General features: G+C 49.8%; 1 protein-coding gene across 1 annotated transcript in view; it reads right to left on the bottom strand.

Annotated features, from left to right (window-relative positions):
* EMILIN2 (elastin microfibril interfacer 2) overlaps positions 1-24,474 on the bottom strand; it is a 43,958-nt gene extending 19,484 nt beyond the window's left edge. Inside the window, exons 1-3 of the mRNA XM_079784934.1 lie at positions 23,914-24,474; positions 23,261-23,383; positions 1,733-1,908 (exon numbers count right to left, since the gene is read on the bottom strand). Coding sequence (XP_079641060.1) covers positions 1,733-1,908; positions 23,261-23,383; positions 23,914-24,047 — 433 coding nt within the window. The 5' untranslated portion in view covers positions 24,048-24,474. The remainder of the gene's footprint in view (positions 1-1,732; positions 1,909-23,260; positions 23,384-23,913) is intronic.
* Between the last annotated feature and the right edge of the window lie 2,755 nt (positions 24,475-27,229).

Below are 27,229 nucleotides of genomic sequence, written 5' to 3'. Positions count from 1 at the left end.
GTCATGGTTCGATTCCCAGTCAGGGCACATGCCCCCAGTGGGGGGCAGCCAACCAATGATTCTCTCTCATCACTGATGTTTCTATCTCTCTCTCCCCCTCCCTTCTTCTCTGTAATCAACAAATAAAAAAATATATTTTTTAAAAAGCTGTGTGGGAAAAGCAACAGATTCATAGCACACAACAGCTGTAAACATTCTCTACATAGTTACTACAAAGTAAACAGTAAACACTGAATAAATAAAAACGTGGTATAACTGTATGGAAAAGATGGAGGTATATAGGAGCAGTGTGTTGGCAGTAGATGAAATGGAGTCAAATCCTCACCTTCCCGGTGAGAAGTCAATAGCTGGAAAGGTAAATTACAAAAGGGCACTGGAAGCATTCAAAGTAAGTACCCCTGTGGAGGGAAAGTGCTTTTCCTAACAGTCCTTGTAAAGCTATTCGCCTCATTAAACTGCATGTATGTTTCAAGGTTTCTAAAGTGAAAACTGAACCTAAACAAAACAAAAATAAACTATCTAATATGATCCAAGACCATGTGTGCCCATCATAGTACCTCCATGGTTTAGTGTAAGTACTTGTCTCATGTTTGCCTTCCATGAGGCCAGGGACTGTGTTTGCCATGGTCTTCCCATGTCCCAGGTTACCTACTGTAGCTATAGAACTCAAAAAATATTTGTGGGAAGAATGGATTTTTCTTTCACAGCCATGTATATGCCGACACGGGAAAGAGTAAAGTTTTATAACAAAATATTAACAGTAGTTATATTTTGGTGATGAGAATATTTGTACTTAAATATTTTCCTACGTTTGCCCCGCTGGTGTGGCTCAGTCGGTTGGTGTGTTGTCCCATACACCAAAAGGTTACGGGTTCGAGTCCCAGTCAGGGCACAGACGAGAGGCAACTGATTGATGTTTCTCTCTCTTCCCCTTCCTCTCTCTAAGCATATCTTCAGTGAATATTTTAAAAAAAGCAAAGGTGTACTTTGGTGAAATGATCATTTCTTTCTTAGCAATTCATTGAGTTTCTGCTACTTCACTTCAAAAAGTTAATTCAGAAACAAATTTAAGAATAACCTCACTGGGCCGAAACTGGTTTGGCTCAGTGGATAGAGCGTCTGCCTGCGGACTCAAGGGTCCCAGGTTCGATTCCGGTCAAGGGCATGTACCTTGGTTGCGGGCACATCCCCAGTGGGGGGTGTGCAGGAGGCAGCTGATCGATGTTTCTAACTCTCTCTCTCTCTTCCTCTCTGTAAAAAATCAATAAAATATATTTAAAAAAAAAAAAAAGAATAACTTCACTGGATGCTTGTAATGTGAGACTTAGCTTTGCAAATATCTCACCCCAAACAGAGTGAGAATGATTCTATATACCTATTAAAAAAAATGTTTTTAGCTCCTTTAAATTCGGGTTTATGGGAGCTTATAGATGAAAGTAAACACACACAAAGCTTTTGAATCTCTTCTCATCCCTGCCTCGGGCTACACAAGCCTGAAACTCCCAGCATCTCCTACACTGACTTCTACAGCCTTGGCTTTCACAGTAAGGCGGCCCTAACAAGGCCATTTACTTGCAGTAAGTTTGCCTTCCAATGGCTACTGCTTCTGCAAATAAATGTATGTGCTCCCCGCGTCGGCTGCAGGCATCGATCTGCGTTCTGTGCAGACTCGGAGAGCTCAGCAGCGTAGCGGAGGGTGCTGTTGGCGGAGCACGGGGCATGCCGCGGTTACCTGTGGGCTTCTTCAAGCTGCTCCGAGGCCGGGCGGGCGTGGGACGCGGGGCCTTCCCGGGGTCCCTGGGGCCTTCTTGGCAGTCTGGCCCTCGGAAGCCCGGGCAGCACCTCCATTCCAACTGTGTCACCATCTTGTACCTGGTGACGAACCTGGGTCTGAAGTTCACGCGGTAGCTGCGGGAGAAGAGGGATCTCGTTACTGGCTCCTGTCATAGCCCCGGCGCTTCCCGAGTGGACTCAGGGAGAGGACCAGGTCACTCCGGGCCCCGCGGCTTCCTGCCAGTCTCCTCCATCCAGCAGTGACCCCCTGGGGTTCAGCCCACACCCTATTGGCCTCCTCCCTCCACTTCTTAGGTTCCACCCGCCCGCACCCCAGCACCCCTCCCACTGACGGCTGGGGAAACAGACAACTTAGCAAAACCTGGCCCCACCATGCCCAGTGGACGCGGCCAGCGTTCACACACTGAGCTTTTGTTTCACCAAAGACTTTGTCCAGAGTTTGCTGCTTTGTGGACAATTTCTCAGGTGTCACTTGGTCATTGTTTTAAAGATGCATCCCCGGCCTGGCCGGCATGATTCAGTGGTTCAGCATTGACCTATGAACCAGGAGGTCATGGTTCAATTCCCGGTGAGGGCACATGCCCGGGTTGCAGGCTCGGTCCCCAGTGGGGGGCATGCAGGAGGCAGCCAATCAATGATTCTCTCTCATCACTGATGTTTCTAGCTCTCTCTCCCTCTCCCTTCCTCTCTGAAATCAATAAAAATGTATTTTAAAAAAAGCATACTGGCCCCCTTTCTCCCACAGAACCCAGGCCATCTCTATCCCTGGCACTAACAACGTGGCAGGCCTCGAGCTACTCAGGTACTTGTGTTCAGATTTTTTAAATGTCTTGACTCCTACAGCGAATGGGAGAAAGAGGAATTAGGACTGGAACCGCTCAAAAGTCCCCTTTGAAAGTGCACGTCCCCTGATGCACGTGCACATCACCCAGACCCTGTGACGGGCTGTGAGGTCCCCCCCACCCCCTGCAGGCCTGGGCCAAGACCCGACAGTGGCCAGTGGACGGCACCCCCAGGGCCCGGCGCACAGCTCAGGTGCAAGCCGCTCCTTCATTCCCCCAGCCTCTACTTCTGGCTCGGGACCATGACTCTTGAACCTCGTCCCGTTCTCTTCACGTTGAGCACCAGCACTCGCAGCTGGGCATGTTTTTAGGGCCAATTCCCAGAAAGAAAGAGTCTTTGTATCATTTCCCCAGGTGCTGCGTGCTGCTCGGGGGTGGGGTTCGGGTCGACCAGCTGCCCGCTGGCCTGCGGCCCTCGGCCAGCCAAGCGGCCCACCGCGGGCAGCAGCCTTGAGGCAGGCGCTGTCCAGTCCTGCTCCTGAGAGACTTGTAAGTCCTACGTGCAATGGAGGGTCAAACCGTGTCACCCAGAGCTGGAATGGGAGGTTCTCTGCCACCAGCCAGGCCCGGTGGCCTGCAGAACCCCCAGAGGGCCTGCTGGCAGCACGGCCCGGCACCTCCCACGGCCCCTGTCCCGCCGGCGGCTTCGGGCCCGAGAATCACTGTGAGCAACTGAGCAGCTGCTGGTGCCTGCGCCTCACCCCCGGGTGCCGACTGACTTGGTCTGCGGAGGGGCCTGGTGTGGGGATTGGGGGAAGGTGTGGTGGGAGCCCTTTTCAAGGAAAACGGAAGAGAAGCCCAGTAAACAGAGAAGGGCTGCTCAGGGAGTGAGGGGTAGGGGATGGGGTGGGGGGAGCGAGACCTCCTTCCTCGGCTCTTCATTCTCTCCCATCCCCACCACACCCCCCAGCAAGTCCCCACAATTCAGTTCCCTCTTTTCACAATGAGAAACAGGCTCAGAGAGGCTGTGACTTGCCCAGGTTCCAACGGTCAGGAAGGGCAGGGCTGGGATGGAAACCCGAGTTCTCCTCCGCGCCCCCCCCACCCGCCTCCCTCTCCCCTCCCTCGCCCCCCCCCCCCCGCCCCCGCGTGCAGCAGCAGCAGCAGCGAGCCCCTCTGGCACTTGCCCCACACGCAAACCGGCCGCACCCACCGGAGACGGCCACTGTCCCCTCAGAGGCACTCGTCTGGGTGTCTAATTCGGTCCAGGTGCACACGCGCCCGTGGCCCTACCACCCACCCACCAAAGGAATCCTCTGTGTGGTCCTAGAAATGATGCTTAAAAAAATTCCTCTTCATTGTTTTGCACACTCAAGGACAGCATCATGCTGGAAAAATGTGCAACCTCAGAAAAACTCGGTTCCTCTGAGCATTTGAGATTGAACGCGTGGGTTTGGCTCAAGTGCCAGGAGATGACAGCCCAGTTAAACCCTTCGGGTGAGGCTGAGCAGACAGGAGGCTCGGGTGCCCTGGGAAGAGGTTCGACCTCGCACCCCACCCAGGGCCGGACCCCTCACTGCTGAGCCGGGGTGAGGAAGTCTGGCTTCCCCGCACAGCCATTCTTTCCCGCGAAGGCAGTATTCTTTTGGAGCCAGCTCATAACTTGGGAAAGCTCCCCGGAGTCCCGCCTTCCTCTCCACCCTCACACGCACCCGCTCCGCCCTCCCCTCGCTGGCCCGGCAGGGTTCCGGTCTCAGCAATGGAGTTCAGGTGCCGGCACCCCTAACAGCTTCAGGCCCAGCAGGGAAGCGCCTCGGGGTGACAGCTGGAAACCATCAGGCAGCCGCCTCTAACCGTGGGAAAGCGCACGCCCCCACTTCTCTGTGCGCAACGACATGGACCCCAGGCGGCTTCGGGTCCTCAGACCTCAGGGTGGGGGTGAGGGAAGGAGGTAGGGCCGTCCAGCTCCACAGGCACACTGGGATTTCCCCACAGAAACGGGGTGCCTGCCTCCACAGTAGCCTGCGGGGGGGTGGGGGGCGTTGCACAGAGGATGGGAAGAACGGATGGGGTTTCCATGCCCCCAGAGCATGGCACACAATACCCTGGCCGGGGAGCGTTACAGAAAAGCCTGGGACTTTACCCCTCAACATTCTCCTTTTCACTGGCGTGGGGCAGGGGGCACCCAGGTCTCTGTACCTTTCAAAACCTCCCCACGTGGTTGGCAAGCGGAGCAGCCTCAGACCCAGGCCCGCCTCTGCCCCGAGGCAGCCAGGGCTGGACCACCCGCAGGGAAGTGACTAGCAGGAAACAGCCCAAGTGTTACCAGGGGCCCCTGGGCTGTGAGCACACGGAGATGCTCAAGGGACACTTTCTGAACCAGCTAACTCACTGCACCAGCTGGGCCACCACACCGAGGGCTGAGGGACCGACCCCCCCAGGAGGTGCTGGGAGAGCTGGAGGGCTGACCCAGATTGCAGCCTTGGCCCTCCCATCGCCGGTCCCTTGGGAAGCACCAATCCCAGTGGCCGCAGCATCCTGGGGGACCCTGGGGACTGCGGCCTGCGCCTGCCCAGACCCCTGCCTCAGCCATGCCCACTCGCCCCAACTCTCCTCTCCCTCTGGGACTCTTTTTTGGGGTGAAACAAGGGTTTACCATCTTTACAAGTTCAGCCTCTGTGTGAAAGGCACCAGCCCAGCCCGAGGAAATGGTACCGAGAAGGAAGGTAGCGAGAAAAGACCTGAAGGAGCTGAAGCAGAGTTCAGGGACCACACGACTGGAAGGAAGGATCCCTGTTAGAACAGAATGTGACAAAATGACTGCGCCTTCATTTGGCCTCAGCACCACGACTCCTCCTCCCGCTTGAGGTGAGACCTCTTCCGTACACGCTTCCATTCTCACTGGCATCTGCTTGTTCAGCGCCTGTCTTTCCTGCAGGCCGTGAGCCCACTGGGGCAAGCATACCTATGCGTGGTGTTCCCCACTAAAATCACAGTGCCTAGCCTATCGTAGGTGCTCAATAAACAATTACTAATCAACTAATAATTGATCAAACAATAATTAATTAGTGATAGGTCTACTTCTGACAAGGTTTTGTGGAGTCCAATGTCCTAATTAAAAATTTCAGAATTACCCTTGGGTATAACCCTAACTAGACATGAATTCCTGAGTCTTCCCAAAACCAAACCAACTTCAGGGCCTCAGGTCGGAATCACACACCAGGTAACCTAGAACTGTGCTGGCCAATAGGCAGCCATTAACCCCGTGTGGCTATTTGCATTTAAACCATTTTAAATGGACTAAAATCAAACATTCAGTTCTTCGGTCCCACCAGCCGCATTTCGAGTGGCCAACAGCCCCGAGTGGCTGGCACATCTCCATTATCGCAGGAAGTTTCATCGGCCAGGACGGGCCCAGAGAGTCACGGCTTGTCAAAGGAACAGCAACGGCCCACGCCTATCTGCTCATCTCTGGGTTTCTATCTCACATCCACCCGCTGTCCTTCTCCTCCCACGTCCTAGAACCGCTGGCAGAACATTTCTCTGAAAAATAACCACACACCCCTGGCAGAAGGACATCGAGACAGCTCCTCCACAGCGCAAGAATCTTTGGCCTGCACTTCGGATTTACCTGAATTTTGTTTTAACACCAGCCACAACTGCACACATCGAAAGCCCAGTGCCCCATTGGAGACACTCAGGTGACCGGGATTTCTCCCCAAAACAGATTTTTTTAGTAAACTCTTCTCCTTCTTCCAGTCACTGGCTTGCCCTCAGAAATCTGGAGCTAACCCTTCTTGCTTCCCTCTGTGGTGTGGCTTCGCACAGCATCGCCCGGATGGGCCTGAGCGGGTGGGAAAGGAGGCCAGAGAGAAGAGGTGCCCCTCTCTCGGGCAGGCAGCACCGGGGCCGGGGGACGCCCCGCCTACGGGACAAGGAAAAGCAGCACGCGAGGGTGATGCTCACAGGGCAGCCTTGTTCCCTGGCTACTCCAGGGTTTCCATAGCGCAGCAACGAATTCCATTTTCTAAAACTGTGGTAAACGACACAGCAATAAATGTGCCACAGCCGCGTGGAAGAGGGCAGTTGCATGAAGTCCGTTCACATTGCTGTGCAGCTGTCACCACCATCCATCTCCCTAACTTTTTCATCATCCCAACTAACACCCTGCACCCATTAAACACAACTCCCGTCAGCCCTCCCCTCAGCCCCGGAAACCACCATTCTACTCTCCGTGTCTATGAATCTGCCCTCTCCAAGCACCTTATACAAGTAGAATCATATAGTATTTCGCTTTCGGTGACTGGCTTATTTCATTTAGCATAATGTCCTTGTAGGGAAGGAAAAAAAACAACAACACCTTTTTCTCTATCCTCTTAGGTTCTGGGGCCTATGAATTAAACTGACAAAAGACAGACTAACAAGAGAAAAGACATACCGATTTTACTGATGTTACAAATTTTACATGCATAGCGGCTTCACAGAAGAGAAAAATCCAAAGAGGAAGTGGTTAAACTCGGACTTACATACATTTTAACAAAGGGCGGTAAGTTGTAGAGTTAGACAAAGGACAGGGGCTTCGAGGGGTGATGAATTGTGGGAGGATGGCTCGGAAACATATGGGGGAAACTAATGGAAGGTAAGGCCTGGTTTAGGGGGGCTTGTTCAGGCAGACTCATGTCAGTGCCAGCTGTCTGCATGACCAGGCTCACTGCCCTCATTCTGGTACAAGAGACGGGGGGGGGGGGGGGGGGGGGGATTTACCCTCTGCTTGTTCGTCAGAGAGGAGGGGGACCGAGAGTTCGTCTTTGTGTCTGCTGATTCTCAATGCTTTCAGCTCAAAAACACCAATATGGGATGGCACAGCCTGATCCCCCATCCTCCGGGTTCGTCCCTATTGTACCATGTGTCAAAATTGCCTTCCTTTTCGTATGGTGATTCACTTTTACCAAGTCTGGTCTCCACGGCCCAAGTTCGAATTGACAAAACAGTGGACTGATTTTCTAGGAACAAAGTGTGACCAAGAGGTTTCCCCCTGTTCTCTGTTTGTTTTTCTATCAATAAATAAATACATGAGTTTTTCATTGAAGTAACTGTTTGCCAAAAGTAAGTGCAGCCAGGCAGTGGAGACTACAGAGTTTGACATTAGACGTGATTGCAGAACTGCGTGGAAGGAGAGCCGCCCCGACCGGCCGAAGGGCACTCGCCGTTTGCACCTACTGTGTCCTGCTGACACGCAGTCGGCACCTCAGAGACCACACCACCATCTGAGGAGGTGACGCTGGCCCACGCGGACCCCCCCCCCCCGACGCACACTTCCCACGGTCTGAAAAGGTCTCCCCCCAGAGATAAAGTGAAGGAACCAAACAAAAAAAATCAGAATTTCCACCTTATCTTTTTCTGCTACAGTACACATTTTTAATCAGATCTCTGAAATTAACAACATAAAAAAATGTAAAATATTTTCTTGACTTTCTAGGAATATCCACCTAAGTTTTAAAGGCCAGAATGCTTGGGCAAATATATTTCTGAAATACAGACTGTATCTAATGAATCTAAAAGTCAGACTGATGGGCCCTGATTGAAATCAGATTACAACAGAGCTTTGTACATGTTTTTAAAACAACAGCTTCTACATCAAAGCCATGTGCTCACAATGAAAATGTGCACAGAGGAGACTGTGTCCCAGGACAAAGGAGATGTTTGCTGGAGAAACCACAGTTGTAAGCTGCTGATTTTTCTGTTTCCTCTTGAATTCATTTCCTTCTGTACTTAGAGCGGCAAGTTAGATTTCACAACCCGAAATTCTCTTTACTTCTACTGATCATACAGCATAATATGTAGAAATTTTCCACCATTTATCACCCCCCTTCACCCTAAGGACAGAACAGTCCTGGAGAAAGGTGATTACAGAAAACCACAGTGGCTCAGCTGCAAGGCTCAGTCCAACTCAGCTGTACAGAGTTAAATTTACTGTAAGAGCAATCAGGACCTTCGGACAAACTTGCATTGCTAAAAATGACATCATCTGCAAGTGCAGGGCGTGTCCAGACCATGAAATACAGCTTATGCATCAGTTCCAATGAGCCCACAGTCTCAGATTTAACTTCCTCACTTTGGGAGACACATTACAAAACTCAAGTCGATGCCGTGACAGTGGGGAGCAGGGCGGGGCACCCCGCAGGGTCCCAGCTAACCATGATGGCTTTCTGGAGGGGGAATAATCCAAGATTAATGATGGACTCTGTTCTCCTGAAGAATTCTTTTGGGAAGGGCCATCGCTGTTGCAGGCCATTTCCCCCAAATAAATTCTATACTATCCCATTTCTCAAACTTATATCATGTGCCCTTATTCCTGGAGTCAGAATCCCAGAAGGCTCTCCTCCTCATCACTCCCCCGTGCTCACACTCGGGGTTCCCACAGTGCGGGCCATGAGAACATGGGCCTCAGCCTTTCCCATGATGCTCACCACAAATATGATTTTCCGTGGTGTGGGAATCCAAACCTTTTCAGTGCCACCCAATAACTTCATTTTATTTCCTCTTTTTGTCAAGCAGAAAAATTATTTCTCAAATTATCCCGCAAAGTCACAATAATTTTGAAATCCTTTTTCCTGTGTTTCTCTTGACTTGGTTTGCAACATCCATCCCTCCCTCTTAAGTATCTCAGCCACTCTCTGCTTTCTCTCCCTCCTCAGTCCCATATCCTCCAGCTACTCTCCAACTTGCAGCTACACACCCATTGTTCTTAGTGTTGCTTTTTGATACTGCAAAGGAATTGGCTATGACATCCCATCGGTATTTATTTCACACCTTTGGGTAAAAACTATGGGTGCTGGCAAGCTCTTACACAGGCCACACCTGTGACTGGGTGGAAGTCTCTTAGAAGCTGAGAAAGTCCTGAGAAAGTATGAGTTTCTCTGCAGATATAAAAACATTTTCTTCCTTTGGGCCAAGTCATTCGCAGTTTAAAGAGTAATAATCTGGGAAGTGAAAACACAGGACACTTGCATTTCTTTCGTAATTTATGACCAAATTGGGGAGGGGGGAGGACAAAAACGCTATAACATAGGTTCATATTTCTCACATCATCCAGGCTAATCAGTATTACTTCATGTTTTTAAAATCCACGCTTAGCACAGCGACATGGCAACATTTCATCCACCTGCACTCTGCTTAGGAGGAGCATTATTTTTCTTTTAAAGATGCTGCCACAACCCACCCCACCCCAAGACCTTAAGGTGTGGAAAAGTAGAGAGGGGGGGCTAGTTAGCAAAACAAAAAGAATTGTGCTTATTTGCCTTTCAATGGGAGTTGGCAATGGAGCAGTAGGTCAAGGAAGAGGAACTTTCCTCCAAGAACACGTGGATTTTCAAGGTTGGTGACACCTGAGGTATCCTTAAAGGCATCGGTGTTGCTCACAATCTTCAGAACAGTCCTCTCTGCTCATGCAGACTTATGGGACTGGAATTTTCTTAAGGAACTTGAGGGTATGGCATTCCCTATCTTGGCCAACCCCATGTGGTTTTAAGAGAATCACCACATGTGGAGAGTGGCTACAGCCTGGGACTAATGAGAGGGCATGATCCTCTCGTGGCAAAGCCACGTGCAAGTCCCAGCACAATTATAGCCAAAGGCTATAGTTGTAAGCTTGACCTTATGGTCCGAACCTGGGGTCCCACGTGGCTGAGTGATAGGGCTGAGGGAGGTGCAGCAAGTAAACAAAGCTTGATCAGGTGCATGTAATTGAGTTGTAAACATCTTGACCACGCCCTTACTTTGCCTCGTGGAACCTGGCTATAAAATAAAGACTCAGCTTCCAGGCTGTGGTGCTGTCTCTCCATCAGAGAAGCAGCATTCCACCTAGCCCCAGCTTTATTCTCTTGTCTGTCTTTTCTAATCCTTCACCGCCTCCCCCGCCTCCCTCAGGTTCACCCATGGCCGTGCTGAGTGCGTCACAACCACAGAACCCAGGTACAGTAAGGGCTATGGGACAGCAAGCCTTGGGCATTGCCCCAGGTTAGAGGGAAGCTTTGGGCAGGTGTTGAAAGAAATTTCTAGACCCAGATGGAGCTACTCCTGCCCAGGTTGCCACATCAGCAAACTGAGCTTTCATGTTCATGTAAATGCTCAACTTGACCAAACACACAGTATCTCCAGCCAGCCAATCCCCAGATGCAAAGCCAACTCTGGGCTGTATACCTGTTTCTGTTCCTTGATCTTTATTCAACCACACCCAATCATGCCCTGTTTCAGTGCTGCCTCTTCTAACATTCTATAAAACTCACTCTTGCTGTGAAAATTAATGAACAGAAACCTCATTTAAAATGGAATCCAGATGCGCGACTGATGTGGCTCAGTGGTTGAGTGTCAACTTATGAACCAGGAGGTCATGGTTCAATTCCCAGTCAGGCATATGCCCAGGTTGTGGGCTTGATCCCCAGCGGGATGTGGGGGCGAGGGGGGGGGGGTGTGCAGGAGGAAGCCAATCAATGAGTCTCTCTGATTATTGATGTTTCTATCTTTCCCTTACTCTCTGAAATCAATAAAAATATATATTTTTTAAAAATGGAGTCCAGAGCCTAGAAGAAAGGATACTTGCATATGTGTCACTCAACACACTATTGATCCCAACAGGAAGAGATGTGCCTTACATCTCTGACAGTGATCCTACTTTACTAACTCAGTCCTTGCCCAGTAACAGCTCAGTCAATGGGAGACCTGCCATAACTCAGCCAATGAAAAGTCACTGTACTTCCAGCTTTCAATTTCCTCCAATGAACTCTTTGTTTACAATAGCCCCTCCCAAGTCCATAAAAGAGTGACACTCTTCTTTGTTTCTCGGGACCTGCTGGTGGTTGCCTTTACACCACAGGTCCCAAATGGCCCTCTATTTGTTGTTCCTGAATTAACCCATTTTGCTGGAGAAATATCTGGTTCTTTATTTGTTTAAGGTCAGGAGTGCCCAAGGTCCTTCAGGAAGAGTGCTCCATTGCTTGTGAAGCACTGTACTCCCCCCTCCCCATGGATGGGCTGTTTTCCCTTGAATAAAGGACGAACTTGTTACTAAATTATATAATTAGAGGGGAGTAAGACAAATATGTAGACACTGAATGAAGAGGGGGCCAACAGACATCTGCTCAGTTGAAAATATGTGGCTGCTTTCCATTTCTTTAAAATCATGTTTTGTTTGTTTTTAATAAAAATGTATTATTTTGTTTTCTTTAAATAAATAAAACAATCAATTCTGTGGTATAAGTGGTGGTTCTTATCCTCCTAGTAAACTGGGCCTAAATTGGCCCACTACCCACAGACTTCACTAAAATTGCCTTCAGTTTTTTCAAGTGAAATATACAAACAAGCATGGTATTTTCAAAGAAGCCCTCAAATTAATCTTTAACATAATTTCCTATATTTCTAGTATTTAACTTTTTCAGAATGCATTTCTCTCTTTGGCCACTGTATGACCCAAGTAACATCAAACCACTCTTTACAGTTGTCTAACATGAACTCTCATAAAATAAAGCTGTCTCTCACCATGGAGAATCCATGTACACTTACATCTTGGCAAAAAAACTTTAAAGTTACACCAAGATAGCCAGTCCAGAAATCTAAATTATAATTTATATAATTACTTTGATTGACTTAATTGGAACCCACCTTATCTCAAATCCTTATTTCAGCTGCAAGCTGCTGCATTTATTAACAATTATTTTCAAAGACTACATGTGTATGTCACAATTACCATTTTAAAAACACAAGCCATGGTCAGTTGTTTAAACTTATGGTCTCCATGACTGAAAATCAAACTCAGCCACATGATTCTTAACAATGGGAGGGAAGATAAGCTACAAACACACGATCTCCCAAGAATAAACCCTAATGTAAACTATGGACTTTGGGTGATAATGGTGTTCATCAATTGTGACAAATGTGCCACTGTGGTGGAGAATGTTGATAATGGGGCAGGCTATACATGTGTGGAAGAAGGGGGTGTATAGGAAATCCCTGTACCTTCCCCTCAATTTTGCTGCAAGCCTTAAACTAACTGTTCTTTCTAAAACAACAACAACAAACAAACAAAATAAACCATCAATAGAAAAATAAATAACCCACACATTCTCTCTTTCACCCATTCATTCAGCAAATATCCTGTGGGTGCCTATCAGGTGGTACCAGACACCACACTATGGCTTTCCTTGAGCCACCAATATCCACTATGGACTAATCATACTAATATGGAGACCATATGGAAAATGACATCTAATTCTATCATCCAGAACAAGAGTTACCATTAAAGTCTCAACTCAGTCAAAGACCAGTTAGATCAGACAAGTCCTGAAAACTTCTCTAATCCTCAGTTTCCTCAAATATAAATTTGGATTTACAAAATTTGCTCCCTTCTACCTCCCAGATAGGGAAAGAATAAAATTAGACAATAGCTGTGAAGATTGTGAAACTTATAAACTTTACATAAATGAAGTTTATAAACAGTGTGTGTGTATACACACATCATAAGGCAAACATTTGAAATAAAACTAAAAACATGGGTTCCTGCTATAATAATGAACTCAGTTGCCTTCACAATAGATGACAGTTGGTTTCTGATCACCAAAGGTGATGAACAGTGAGGTCCTGATTGTCCCGTGGATAAAAGCAACCCTGCCATTATCTCCAAATGATGGTCCATGAACTAGTAATTTGCCTTCCTTTGCAATGTGTGGTCCTTTATATATATATATAAATATATATATATATATATATATATATATATATATATATATATACATATACATATATATATATATTTTATTGATTTTTTTACAGAGAGGAAGGGAGAAGGAGAGGGAGAGGGATAGAGAGTGAGAAACATCGATGAGAGAGAAACATCGATCAGCTGCCTCCTGCACACTTCCTACTGGGGATGTGCCCGCAACCAAGGTACATGCCCTTGACCGGAATCGAACCTGGGACCCTTCAGTCCACAGGTCGACACTCTATCCACTGAGCCAAACCGGTTAGGGCATTGTGTGGTCCTTTTTATCAATACTCTTGACAACAGACCATACAGATTGCTCAGTGACAGAACGTCACTTTTCCTCAAAACCCACACAGTGCTAATCATGCGTTAAGCACAGCGGAGGTCACCCAGACATTTGACCTGGGTTGCTGCTTCTCATCTTCTCCATGGCCAGGTCTGCTTCGCCCATCACACCCACCTCAGGTCGGCATGGGCTGTGGCCCATCTCCCAGCAGGGCCCCTCCTACTACCCCTCATGTCTACCCTGTTCTCTCCTCTCAAATTCATTTGCACACATGGCCAGTGAAACATTTGGAAGTGTACCTCTGACGGTGCCCCAGATCAAAAACCTGCCATGACTCCCCTTTGCCTAAAGTCCTAAACCATAAAGCCCAAACTCCCAACCAGAGCTGTTGTGGGTTGAATTGTCTCTCCCCTCAAATGGATATGTTGGAATCCTCACCCCAGGGCCTCAGAATGTGACCTTACTTGGAAAAAGAGTCCTTGCAGAGGAAATGGAGTTAAAATGAGATCGTTAGGATGGGCTCTACCTCCAGGATGACTGGTGTCCGTACATAAATAGGAAATTTGGACAGAGACGCATACAGAGGGAAGACGTTGTAAAGAGAGGGAGAAGACGGCATCTACACTCCAAGGAGAGAGGCCGGGGACAGACCCTTCCCTCACAGCCACAGAAGAAACCAGCTGCGCCCACACCTCGATTTCCTCTCCACCGTGGATGTCCCTTCATGTCCCATCTCCGGGCCCTCGCTCACGTGCTCTCTTGGCTTATGCTGGCATCCTCTCACCTCTGCCTGTATTCACTAGAACCATCCTTCAAAGCCCTGCTAAGATGTCACCCTCGCAAGCAAGTTCTCATGTGCCTCCTGGCAGGAAACAATTTCTTCCACCTCGGAGCATCCTCCGCTATTTGTGCTTCTCTTCTTGCAATTCTCATGTCTACCTTTTATTTTGCACTGCTTTCCATTTATGTCTCATTTCACCTAAAGGACGGGAACTTCTAGAGAGCAAGAGAGAGGTCGGGTCCCTTGCTAGTCCTGTGCCAGACATAGGCCCAGCGCAAAAATGTGTTTAATGAAACTGAGTAACCAACAGTCTTCAAAGAATAAGTCCTCTTTAATCCTATTGAGCTTTCTGCCAGTTCATAGTGTCTTATACTAATTTTGTAGCCTTAATCCAACATTTTCAAGGGCTATAAATGTGAAATGTAGGTGGGTTTTTTGGGTTTTTTTTACTCCATTATGGCTTTATCTAGTGTTCTGCATTTGTTATGTATTTTTCACTTCATTGGTCTTCAGAAATATCGGAGAAGTAACCTTACTGTCATTATAAATGGTTTTCTACGTTCTTTTTTCACCAGTCCTCAGTTGAAACACAACTACTCTATAGAAATTGTGGTGTACACATACAAAGGAATATTGGTCAACAATAAGAAGTGATCAACTATTGATACATAATACAAAAAAGATGTACCTCAAAACAATTATGCTTAGTGAAAAAAAAAAAGCCAACCATAAAAACAGCACGCACTGTATAACACTACATAAAACTTCAGAAATGGCAAACTCATCTACAATGATGGAAAGCGCATCAGCCTGGGAAGGTATGTGGGGAGAAACTGGAGGGAGGATATAAAGGAGTACGGGGAAACTTTGTGGTGATGGAAATGTTCAATATCTCAATTGTGGTGTTGATTTCATGGGTCAAATATTAAATTATCCAACTTTAAATATGCACAGTACATACAGTATGTCTAAGTTAATCTTAATAAACCAACTATTTTGCATTGGGGTTATTTTTAAATCTCTTCAGGACCGTGGAAGCAAAATGCTAGCTAGTCTTGTCCCAACTACCCAAAATATCTCTCTGTTAAGTGGAAACCAAAAACAGCATCACTGAGTCTTTTTCAGAGTTTCAAAATGAGAATTAAACTAAAGTGTGGTAATGTTTTTTTTAATGTCCTGGATTACTCTTCAGACACACAATCAATTGCTTTGTCTATTGGGAACTGACGCTTATAGTTATTTTTGTACTTTTAAAGGTGTGGATCAACGATTAAAGAAAGATATTCAAAACAGAAATTTTCATAACTACCTTCAAATCGCCATTTTGTGTAAAATAACACAAAGCATCAAAGACATGAATTAGCATTTTGAAAAGCAGATGGTCTACTCATTGGGATTATTTTCCAGTGACATTTCCGACATGGAGTGTGTAGAGGATGTCTTTCTATTGGATTCACGAAATAAGCCATTAAAGGTATTTCTGCTTCCCCTCCTGCTCCGTCGGTGAGCAGGGAATCTGCGTTACATCTTTCCAGTTGTTTTTCACAATGACCAACACAATGACTCCCAAATATCTCAAGAGCGGCCAGATGATACAACATGTTGGGATGGGAAAAGGCACATCATGTATCATGACAACAAAGCCGGGCCTGGTCTTGTGGTCCTGAAAGGGCTGTCCCAGCCGAAAGCAGCTGACGGCTCTGCAGCGTGGGCCACTGACACACGGATCAGGTCTGAACACCGTCCTGACAACAGGCCAGACTGGAGATTCTGGAACATTCTGGATACTCAGAGGGGCTCCACTCTACCTCCCCGCCCAAGGCCCTCAATTCCACCAGCATATTGAGAGCATTTTGGCTTGAAATGGACTGAGCCAGAGAAAAGCTTTAATAGTGAAAAGACTGGATTGAGGACTGGAATGTGAAACTCGCCCCTCCCTGAGTTCTGTCGCAATCACTGCCTCAGCTTTTGGGCTATGCTTTCAAGATCCGAGGGGAAGCCTCAGCAGGGAAACAAGTGGCATTTTCACCACTTCACTTTCGAAAAAGTGTAGGCCCGTAAGCCGTGATCCTTCAACAGCCTCCCCGCTGAGATGCTGGAAGCTTGAAGCAAGAGGGACATTTCTAGCACCCTGTTTTACAACTGGTTATGAGCACGTCTCTGAGAAAGATCAGCAGATTACACCCCTGCACTCGGCGGATACTGTACAATAACTAGATATAAAGGTGGTGCCCTAACCGGATTGGCTCAGTGGATAGAGCATCGGCCTGCGGACTGAAAGGTCCAGGTTCGATTCCGGTCAAGGGCATGTACCTTGGTTGCGGGCACGTCCCCAGTAGGGGGTGTGCAGGAGGCAGCTGATCCATGTTTCTCTCTCATCAATGTTTCTAACTCTCCCTCTTCCTTCCTCTCTGTAAAAACTCAATAAAATATATTTTTTTAAAAATAAAGATGGGAAAAGTTAGGGAAACACTGAGAAGCCTCAGAGTAGGTTGCCTTTCATCGAAATGACCATTTTGAGAGGCCTCCACCTAAACCATCTGTCTCTTAACCAGATTTTGTTTTAACCAAACTTACAGTAAAATACAGTCCTGAAAGGCCAACTGCAAAGAATAACTTTTAAGCGTCTTTCCTAATCATCTAATATTTTCTTAGGTGGAAAAAAAAAAGGACAGCTGGGCCCGGACACACCCAGGAAAGTTTGCTTCGACAGCATTTTCAACCCGGGAATTGGGTTAGTTTGAGCCCTGCCCACTTTTTTCAACACCCATCACCACTTTAAAACAGGAAGGCAAGAAGAACATTTCCTGGTGAGTCTTACTGTGACCCGTTCATTATTTTCCTCCACTGTGCACTACTACCACGACAGAAACTGCTGTGCTCCTGTCCTGAGCCTGCCAGGAAAACCCATCTCCGCAAGAAGTCACACTCGCACCAGTTGACCAAGCGGTCCGTTGCTATTCTTTTTTCTTTAAATATATTTTTTTGATTTTTCACAGAGAGGAAGGGAGAGGGAGAGAGAGTTAGAAACATCGATGAGAGAGAAACATTGATCAGCTGCCTCCTGCACACCTCCCACTGGGGATGTGCCCGCAACCAAGGCACATGCCCTTGACCGGAATCGAACCCGAGACCCTCCAGCCCACAGGCCGACGCTCTATCCACTGAGCCAAACCACTTAGGGCCCGTTGCTATTCTTAAGTATAGAAACTGCTTCATTGAGGACAGTAGCAGTTCGTTCTCAGTAAAAAAGTCTTGTACCCGATAATAAATCAAAACAGCTGGGGGACAGTCTGGGAGTAATCTGAACACTGGCACAGTCTGTCGGTTGTAGCTTTTAAAAAACAGCATGGAGGACACTGACCGCCCTGCGCAGAGCCTACCACCTCACTCACACTCGGTAACACTAGTAAGTGCCTCCTTCACGCTACCAACGCGAGGACGAGGATGTTCTAAAGGCAAAGCATGAAGGCAGCGTGTCAGTGGCCGGGGATGGGCAGAGCTTACCACCCTGGGCCACCCGGGAACATGCGGCTCACCCGCTGACTGACAACGGGGCTTACCAAGAAGCAAATTTTCCCTTAAGGCCACGACCTCTATTGGAATCCCATTAATGTTCCCCAAGATAAGGTAGGAACTGTGGCCCATAAGCATAAAAGTTGTTTCCAAGACCTCTGCCTGCCCTGTCTGCTCCTCTGCCTGAGCTTGTGGTGAGAAAGGAAACGCACATGGAAGCCTCTGAAAGCCCGAAGGCTCCAGTCTTATCTGCTGGGAACCTGGGAAGGGAAAAGGTCACAGAAGCTTGAAAGGAAGGTCTGAGGGGTCTAGGGAAGCTCACAAGATACAACCCCAGAGGGCAGATAAGGATGGAAAATGTGAGGGAACCACACCAGCGGCAGCGCCAGGCTCTGGGGTCTGGGGTCTGGGTGCCCCGTGCACATGTTAGCAAGAGCTCTCCCACGCTCCCTCATGCCTCCTCCATTCATTCGAGCTTCCCTGGACCCCACGCTGTTTAACAGCCGAAGGAAAAAAATCCCCCGAAGCCATATACACAAGAGGCTCTTCTGGAATTGTTCCTGGAGATACAGAAAACGTAGAATTGTCTCTAGAAAACATAAGCCCTCAGTCTTAAGTGTTCTTAGTTTAGTTTTTTGGTGTGTGTTTTTTAAGGCTTTTCCTGGCTGAGATTACTCCTTAAAAGGCAACTTTTCTTCCAGCTGAATGACCGTCTGCTCCCATTGGAACCAGAGGATTACAGAAGTTCTGGAAACTCAGCACTTAGAACTCACACCTGCTGCACATGCGCACATCCTTAGTCTACGTTCTCACAGCAGCACAGGTTCCTTCAGTTGGCCGCATCCGGATCCCTCCCCCGACTGATGAGATTTTTTTAAAGAGCTAATAGGAAACATTTCACCAAGATGCCACACACCCAAGAAGGGGGTGGGGGCAGGGGTGGGTAGAGGCTGATAAGCCCTAGTCAGTTTGTGGTGTCAGAGAGCCGGAAACTGCAGCCAGACCGGCAGCGCCTCGGCCTGAGCTGGCAGGGAAGCCGGTGCCGGGGAATAACCCTGCCTTGCATCTGGGATCCTCAGGTCCAACCGCAAGGCTCCAGCAGGCAGCTGCTCCGCACACAGGACGCCCCCATGTCTCCAGTGCTGTCGGCTGGACCACCGCAAGCTGAGTGGGAGGTTATGCAACTATCTGGAATCACTGCCATGCAGCATGAAGGATGCATGAAAGGAAGCAATGCCCAGTCCAAGAAGGAGAAGAAAGGTAGCGCTGTTGCTACCGCTGGTACACCCAAACACCACCCGCCCCCCCCGCCCCAAACACACACACACAGAGGGGTTCTGAGAAGCCTCCGCCCTTCCCTCCGCCTCTCCCATCGTCACAGCGCTGGGGCCGGCCTGTGTCACACACACGCATCCTTGGGGTGCTCATCCCAGGGTGTGGGTTTAGACAGCAAGGGGCTACCGGGGTGTGCAGTGGGGAGAGCCTACGGCTTGGAAATAACAGACCTCGATCTGAATCCAGGCTCTGCTACTTCCTAACTACATGCCCTCCTGCAAAATGGGGATACCAGCCCATTACAGGGATTGCTGTAAAGACTGAAGGCAACGAAGATAAAGGGGCTCATCGTGTTACAACGATGCAGGCCTGGGAAACTGTACTAAGCCGCCCAGACCGTTCTCAGTCCCTGTTATGGGGGAACTGCCTTGCATGACGAGGGCGTAAATGTTCTTTGTAGTTGAGTACTGTGCAATCTACACTGAAACAAGCAAATGCATTCTCCATCCCAGGGACAGAGGCCAGGCCCCAAGGCCAGCAGCCTGGGTTTGCAGCTCAGTCTCTTACCATCATGTGACAGGCAAGTCAGGGAACATCTCCCGTTTCCTTGTTGGTAAAATGGAGACAATGGTGTTCATCTTGAAGGGTTGTCACAAGAATTAAACTAATGTAGAGAAAGCAAAGTCCTGACACAGTGCCTGCCACTCAGAAGTTTCTTTACAGCTTCAGAAAAGGAACTGCTCAAAATGCCCACATCCTATATAATAAAAGCCTAATATGCTAAGTGTCTGGTCAACCAGTCAGCCGTTCAACCAATCAAAGCATAATATGCTAATGATATGCTAAGGCTGCTCAACTGCTCACTATGATGTGCACTGACCACCAGTGGCAGATGCTCTGACTGGTAGGTTAGCTTGCTGCTGGGGTCCGGCCGGACATGCCCTAGAGCCCTTCCTCAGTCCCTCGCTGGCCTGCCAATCTCCCATGTCTCTTCCCCAGCCCCAATCGTGCACCAGTGGGGCCCCTCAGCCTGGCCTGCACCCTCTTGCAATCCAGGACCCCCTTGGGGGATGTCAGAGAGCCAGTTTCAGCCTGATCCTGCAGGCCAGGCCGAGAGACCCCACTGGTGCACGAATTCGTGCACCGGGCCTCTAGTATCATATAAAAACCCTCTCTGCTCCTAGTTTCACATATCCCATACACAATTTGCTATCTCGAATCTAAGGCTCTTCATACGTGCAAACAAAGCATTGTCTAAACTCTGGAAATGCCCATGGAGGCTTAGCGCCCAATGACGGACCAGGCACAGGCCTCTCCTCTTCCCCCATCACACCCCTCGTCTCCTCGCCTGTTCCCACCTCCATTTGGAGCATATTCAGTCTCTCCCTCTGGCTTCCTCACTTCTCTCCTAAGCCTGCCGAGTTCCCTCTCTTTAATTCTTCACCTGCTTGGCTGCTATCAACTCCATTTCTCCACCGAAGCCTTTGAAACATCTGATTCTTGGGTAACTGGGTCCCCTCCTGTCCTCCCTTAATCGTACAGGAGGCACAGCCCTGCACCCCTGAAACTGCCTCTTTCTGCATAAGCCAATCTTCCTGCTAGCAACACCTCTGGCCTCTCGTCCTGAGGTCTCCACGATGTAGTTTCCTCCTCCAAAAGCTTGGCTTTGTCCCCCCACCCCCCAGGCCCGGCCCCTCTTCCTCCTTTCCCCCCACTGCCCCTGACAACCCAGGTCTGCTCCAACTGGATGAAGGCCTCGCTGGCTCACACCTGCCCCTCCCAGCCGCTCAACCGTTACCAGATGCTAAACTGCACTTCTAGCTCCAGATCTCGGCCAGCCTCCAGCCCTATCCAGGCAAACAAACCTTGGAGAGAGTGGGTTCGGGTCCACTCCCCCGCACACAGCGAGCACTGCCATCGGCGAGATGCAATCTTCCTGCGGGTGGAAGGCCTTGCCCTTCGTTTGTGAAAAACCCAACACCTGTGAAGGGCAACTAAACAAGCACACCTGTGCTGCTCACACCACCTGGAACGAGGTCCTGAGAGCCTCACGCCACAGGCCTCAGGGCGAAGGCCCCAGCAATGCAGCCCTCGCCTAACAGCCTGGGAACTGGGAGGAGTCCCTCACCAGCAAACCTAGAAAATGCTATGCCACTCTTTCTCATTTAAGTATTAAAAAATGTTTCTCCTTTGTCTTCACTCATCTACTAATCCTCAACATTTAGAAAGCATTTCGTAGTTGAAAAACAAGGTAAACCGGGCCTTTCCTGTCTCTAAAGAAACAAAGAAAAAAAAGAAAAGGACTGAGTTAGCTGCTTAATTTCAAGATTTTCAGCTTGATTGGCTAAAACAGTCTGTTTTTACTTTTTTAAGTTTCACTTTTAATGCAGTCCTTACAAGCACATTTGAATTGTTTACACGGTTATTATTGAAGAAAAATCCCGAGGTCACTGATTTTGGTCCTGTTTCATAAAATAGCAATTTTTGTCCTTCCCACCTGCCTCTCTCTCACCTGCTGATCTGGAGGTGATGCACCCCCCACTGAAGATAATTTGTTTCACTGATTTTGATGAAATACAACAATTAAATCGCCGCTCGATTTCCCAAGCACTAAAATAATCTCAGAAACTTAAAAAAAAAAATCACTTAACTGAAAAGTATTACCTCCCCACGTGAAAAATTATTTATTTCTGAGTTGTTACAAGTAAGTATTAAAGTTATAACGAGCCACAAAATTCCATTCTCGTGTAAGACAAATGAAATATTCCTGATTAACAAGTCTAATTTTATAGAAATCAATTCAAACTGTATTGAATATTTACAGGTCTCTTCCACGACGTAAAAGTCTTACTTGGTTCCGAATTCACTGACTGCTAACCGACTCCAGATGCAGACAGAGCGACTGCACGGCACCCCTGACCATCTGCCCAGCTCAATGCCGGCCAGCCATTCCCCTTCCGCCTGTTTGCGTCATCAAAGGTGGGATCTCTTCTAGGTGGTTGGTGACCCAGAGGAATGATCCCCTTTCTGTCTGCAGTTCCCATAGCAGCCCACGGGGGGGGGGGGGGGTGACTTAGGGACCGCGTGCCCCTCACCTGCCTGAAGGTTCAGGACTTCTGGAAGGAGGTTTTCTGGAGGACACGTTTCAATGGTCCCTTTGCTTTGCCCAAGACAAATCCGCCCACTGGCTATCATTCTTTGCTGCAGTGACAACTGTGCTCTAAGACAAACAACGTATTCTGAGGGAAAACAATTAATTTCAGCCATAAGGCGTGCTCCCCAACAGCCGTGCATTCACTTGGGCTCACCCTCGGAAATCGGGCTTACACAAGAACACGCGCCATGAGCACCGAATGAGTGTGCTGTATTTCACGGAATCCTCACTCTATTGCACTGCTTCCTCTTGTGTTTTTGTTTTTGTTTTTAAGTTGGTGAAATCTTTCTGAGCAAAAAGATGATTAATTCTTCCCCTTGTCTTTAAAAACCATGCTCTCATGACAACCTCTTAGCCAATCCCCAAATCTAACTTGGAAAAAACAACAACAACGACAACACACGTTTAAGCAAGTTATTCCTGGGACTTTAGAGTTCTACAGCCCTGGCTGAGGTCAGGATTGCAGGGACATCTGAACAAAACTCATCTGTTTGGGGACACTCCGCTAGTCCTACATGGAAGCATTTTCAGCAGTATGCATTTGGAAATTTCTGTATGCCCCAGAACTCACAATATGGATCTCATTAGGTCCAGCTGCCTTATGTTAGTAATAAAATTGAAGAGAGAGAGATGGGGGGGGGGGGGGGGTAGGGGGAGGGGGGGAGGGGCTTTGTTCATTCCCTCCTGTGCCCTGGATCACCAGCAGGTCGTGAACATCATCAAGGCTCACCCAGGGCAACACCTGCCTCCTAACTACCCTGCGAGCCCCGGCCCCGCTCGCGCTGAAACTTTCCAGCTGCGGAGTTCGCACCGGCCCTGGAAGAGATTTGCGCACCCGCCGGGGCCCCGCGCTCGGACCCCACCCCACCTCCCAGCCCGCTCCCGGCGCACCCCGCCCGCTCCCGGCACTCACACCAGCGCGGACGGGCAGGGCATCTGGCTCCAGGCACAGTTGTATTGAGCCTGGATGAAACTCTCACTTCCCTCCTGCACGGAGCAGCTCACATTCTTGTTCACGATGTAGGCGCACCAGTTCCTGGGGCGGAGAGAGGGAGAGGGCAGCGTCAACCCCGAGGCTGGGGGAGACGGGACGGGCGGACGCCGCAGCAGATGGAGCCGGGAGAGGGAGGTCGTGCACCCCGCGGAGGCGGGAGCTCCGCCAAGCCGACCTCCGGACGGTGCGCGGGCCGCCGGCGGAGAGCCGGCGCCTTTTCCCTAAAAGAGCCGGGAAGGGGAAGCACCGGCTCCCGGGATCCCAGGAAGTCCTGGGAGGAGTTTTCGGATCCCTCCGCTCTGCGGGACGCCCTGCGCGCCGCGGCCCGGGGGCAGCACTACTCGAGGCGCTGGCGAGGTCACCGGGACCCCGCGCGGACCACGGAGCGCACGGCCGCCGGCAGGAGGCGCCCCCCAGGGGCGGCCCGAGGGGGACCCCGGCGGCGGCTCATCCTCTCTGGCAGGGCAGTTTGGGGGCCCGGCCGCACTTCACTTCGGGGAGTGAAGGCGGGGGCCTGGGCTTAGAGAAGTGGCCTCGCCGTCCCGGGGCGAAAAGAGGGGCCCCGCACTTACTTGTTCCTGGCACTGGGTCGCGCGGGGGGCCTGGGCTGCGGGCCGGCTTGGCACAGTCCCGCGCCGCCCAGGGCCAGCAGGGCCAGCGCCCAGCGCCAGGACGCGCGGGGCCGGGGCCGGGGCCGGGGCCACATGGTGCGGCGGCGGGATCCGGAGCGCGGCGGGCGGCGGCGAGCGCGCGAGTGTGCGGGCGGCCGGGGCGCGGCCGGGAAGCAGGAGGCTCGGGCCCTTCGCCGGCCCCCACCGCGCTCCGCGGCCGCCCCCTCCGGCTTCTCGCACCACTTCTCCTTTTCCACCCCGTGGGCCCGCGCTTCTCCCCGGTCCCTCAATGACGCACAGGTCCCCCCGGGTGCCGCCCTCTGTATTTCACTTCCCTCTCCGAAACGTGACTCTCCCTCCACCACGACTCCCTGTCTCCAGCCCCCCGGCCTCTCGGCAGGGGGCTCGGGGCGAAAGGGCGAAAGGGCTAGGGAGAAGGGTCTGCGTTCCAGAATCCCCAATTACTCATTCCTTTGGTCTCTTCCCAGAAGCCGGGCCACCCCGCCTCCCACCTTCCAGCAGGCGCGCCCCGGCCCCTCGGGAAGCGGCCGCAGCCGGCGAGGCGCAGCCCTCACGTCGAGCCTGGGTGCCGGCTTCCCAGGGTGAAGAGGGACACCGTTATCAGTCCCTTATATCAGATGCGACTCAGATTTCCCCTTCTGGCAAGGCGCGGCCGTTCCCCCGCATTTGGATTTAGGAGCGTTTAGGGGGAGATGAACGCGGATCCTCCTCTTTTTCTTCACCCAACCCTGCCTCGTCCGTCCCTGTGACCGTTTCCAAGTCGCCCTGCGGCGCAGCAGGGGACCATCCGCCTCCCCAAGCTCCCGAAGTGCATCGCACTGACCTTCCAAAGGCAACCTCGGCTCCGCTGCCCTGTCCTCCTCTGAACTTTGTTTTTCTATCAACGGTAAAGCCATTTACTCCACAACAGTCGCTCTGCTTCTGAACAGTTGAGACACGGCTAGCCATGTCTTGTCACTTGCCTGCATGTATTCTTCATATTCGTGAGTCACACTCATCGTTACCCATTTCTTGGGGGGATGAAGCAAACCCACTGAGTAATGTTACATAAAACCCAGACCAAAGGGCTGTGTTCTTATATTTGAGTTTACGCGCTGCATCGAATGAACACTAGAGTGAGGGTGTTTGCGTGGGTTAACTGTGATGACCGTGAGCTGTGATTACGCTGATGGCTGTGAATTATGTGGACAATAATAAGGCTTTGCTGCGTTCCCTACGCTACTACATGAGGCCATTGGCCCCTTTCATTTCTAATATGTTTTGAAGGGGGATGTTGGCCTTTTGATTTGCAAATGAGAGAACGTTCCCTAAGTAGAAACTTTGCAAGATCCAAGCAGAAATGATACCATGTAAGGACATGGTCTGTTTATGAACTCTCTAAGTGGCAGATCCTGCCAATAGGGACTGAAGTCATCCCAGCCTTCAAAAGAGCCACCCCGAGGGGAAAATAACGGAAAGGGACAAGAAGCTGTCTTGCATAACCAATCTGTATCTTTCTGTGTGGCTGCACTAGCATCCCCATCCTAACGCGATTTCTGTTCACAAAGTGCCATAGGGAGGAAACGGAGCCCAGAAATGGAGGAGAGGGACAGCAGGGGGCGGGGGGGGGGGGGGGGAGGAGGAAACACACCGGTGTGCGTATATCTAAAATTAACAGCTAACCATCACAACTTCAATACAGATAATTCTCAAACTCGAGAGTGAAGTTGAACTGATCAAGTCAAATCTATTTTTTCCATTGAATCCAAGTTAGAGTAGGAAGTGATATTCTAGTTCCAGAATCTGAGGACCAACTTCTCATGGAGAGGACCACAAACTCTATTTAATCAGCTATAAATCAGTAAATAAATTTTATTCTGCGCATCTGTTCCCTGCGAGGCATTGTGCACAGACACTGAGGATTGTCCAACCTGACGTGGCGCTGTGTTGACCGAGCCTCCGAGCGCTCCTGTGCAGTGAAGGGTGCAAAGTTTCTGATGTGCAGTCCGTTACGTGAGCTCACGGCGATTACAGACAAGCCCTCGTGTCCCCCGTGTGGGGCTGCTCTGGGGAGATGGAAGAAGACTCTTGGCTCTCAGGCCAAGACCCCAAGAGACGCTCTTCCCTGCCTCTTCTCTCGCCAGAGGAAGGGACCCATCACACGTAGGAACCAGAGAGCCCTCCCGGAGCTTCCTGAGGATGGAGAGCTGACGCGCCTTAGGAAACAGGCTAACGTGGGCAGGTCATCTGGTCCCAGCCATCAGCAATGATGTGGACGTAAATGGCAGAACGCTGGAAGTGTGGATTGCTCATAAGCCGCCCACTACCTTAAGCCCTTGAAAACGCAGTTTGCTATAACAATCTAAAGGAACTTCTGCTTTTAAATAAAAAGTGCCCCATAGTGACTTACACTCTTGATTGTGTGACCAACTTACCTAAAGCAAAAACGCGAAGTAGAACTACTCCATAACCCATTCCCTCTGTTGGTCATGATAAAAGATGCTCATGGGCTCTGAACTTGGGGGCACTTCTCGAGAAGCAGTGAGCCTGCTGCCCGCCCCCCCCCCCTCCCCTCCTGTGGAAGGTGGAAGGAAGGCGATCCTCACAGAGACGGCAGACAGGATGTTTCCCCCATCACCACGCTCAGTCATCTGGGCACAAGACATTGGCTCAAGATGAACAGATTTTGCATCTAGGATGTGCTCAAGCCTTTTTAGACTTGCCTGGGTGTCCCTCCCTTCTCTCTCCTCATCTTCGCTTTGTCAACATAGGAAATGCCCAAACCTGTGGAGAATTTTTATGAGTTTATTTGACTCAAACTGATGACAACTGCTGGGAATCAAAATCTGAATGAATTGAGAAAATGCTCTGGAGAAGGGCAGTCTTGCAGCTCATTTCATGCATTGCACTCAGAGGAGGAGGTGGAGGGAGGGTTACATGAAAGCCGGTGGTGGTAGATGAAGGCCGATGGAGAAAGCAAAGTGGGGAACCCTGGGATTGGATAAAAAGTAAAATGGAGAGACACATGAGACTCATACTTCTTTTACGTCGGTGGGTACAGGATAGTTGACTAACATTTACAGCACAGACATGGCTGTTCAGGGAAACAATGCAGGGTTCTGTGGGCTGCTCCTGGGTGTGGTGGGTGATTTCTAGCCCAGTTTCCCCAAGAGAAAGCCCGTAGCTCAGCTCATTGTTTAGGAGCATCAATGACTCCACAAAAATAAATGTAGATCATCAGGCAATTCAACCACGAATATCTTCTTCCTTAAAAAGA

The sequence above is a fragment of the Cnephaeus nilssonii genome (genome assembly GCF_951640355.1).
Source record: "Cnephaeus nilssonii genome assembly, chromosome: 11".
NCBI classification, from domain to species: Eukaryota; Metazoa; Chordata; class Mammalia; order Chiroptera; family Vespertilionidae; genus Cnephaeus; species Cnephaeus nilssonii.
Note: the sequence above shows the minus strand (reverse complement) of the source record. Positions and strands in the feature narration are given on the sequence as shown.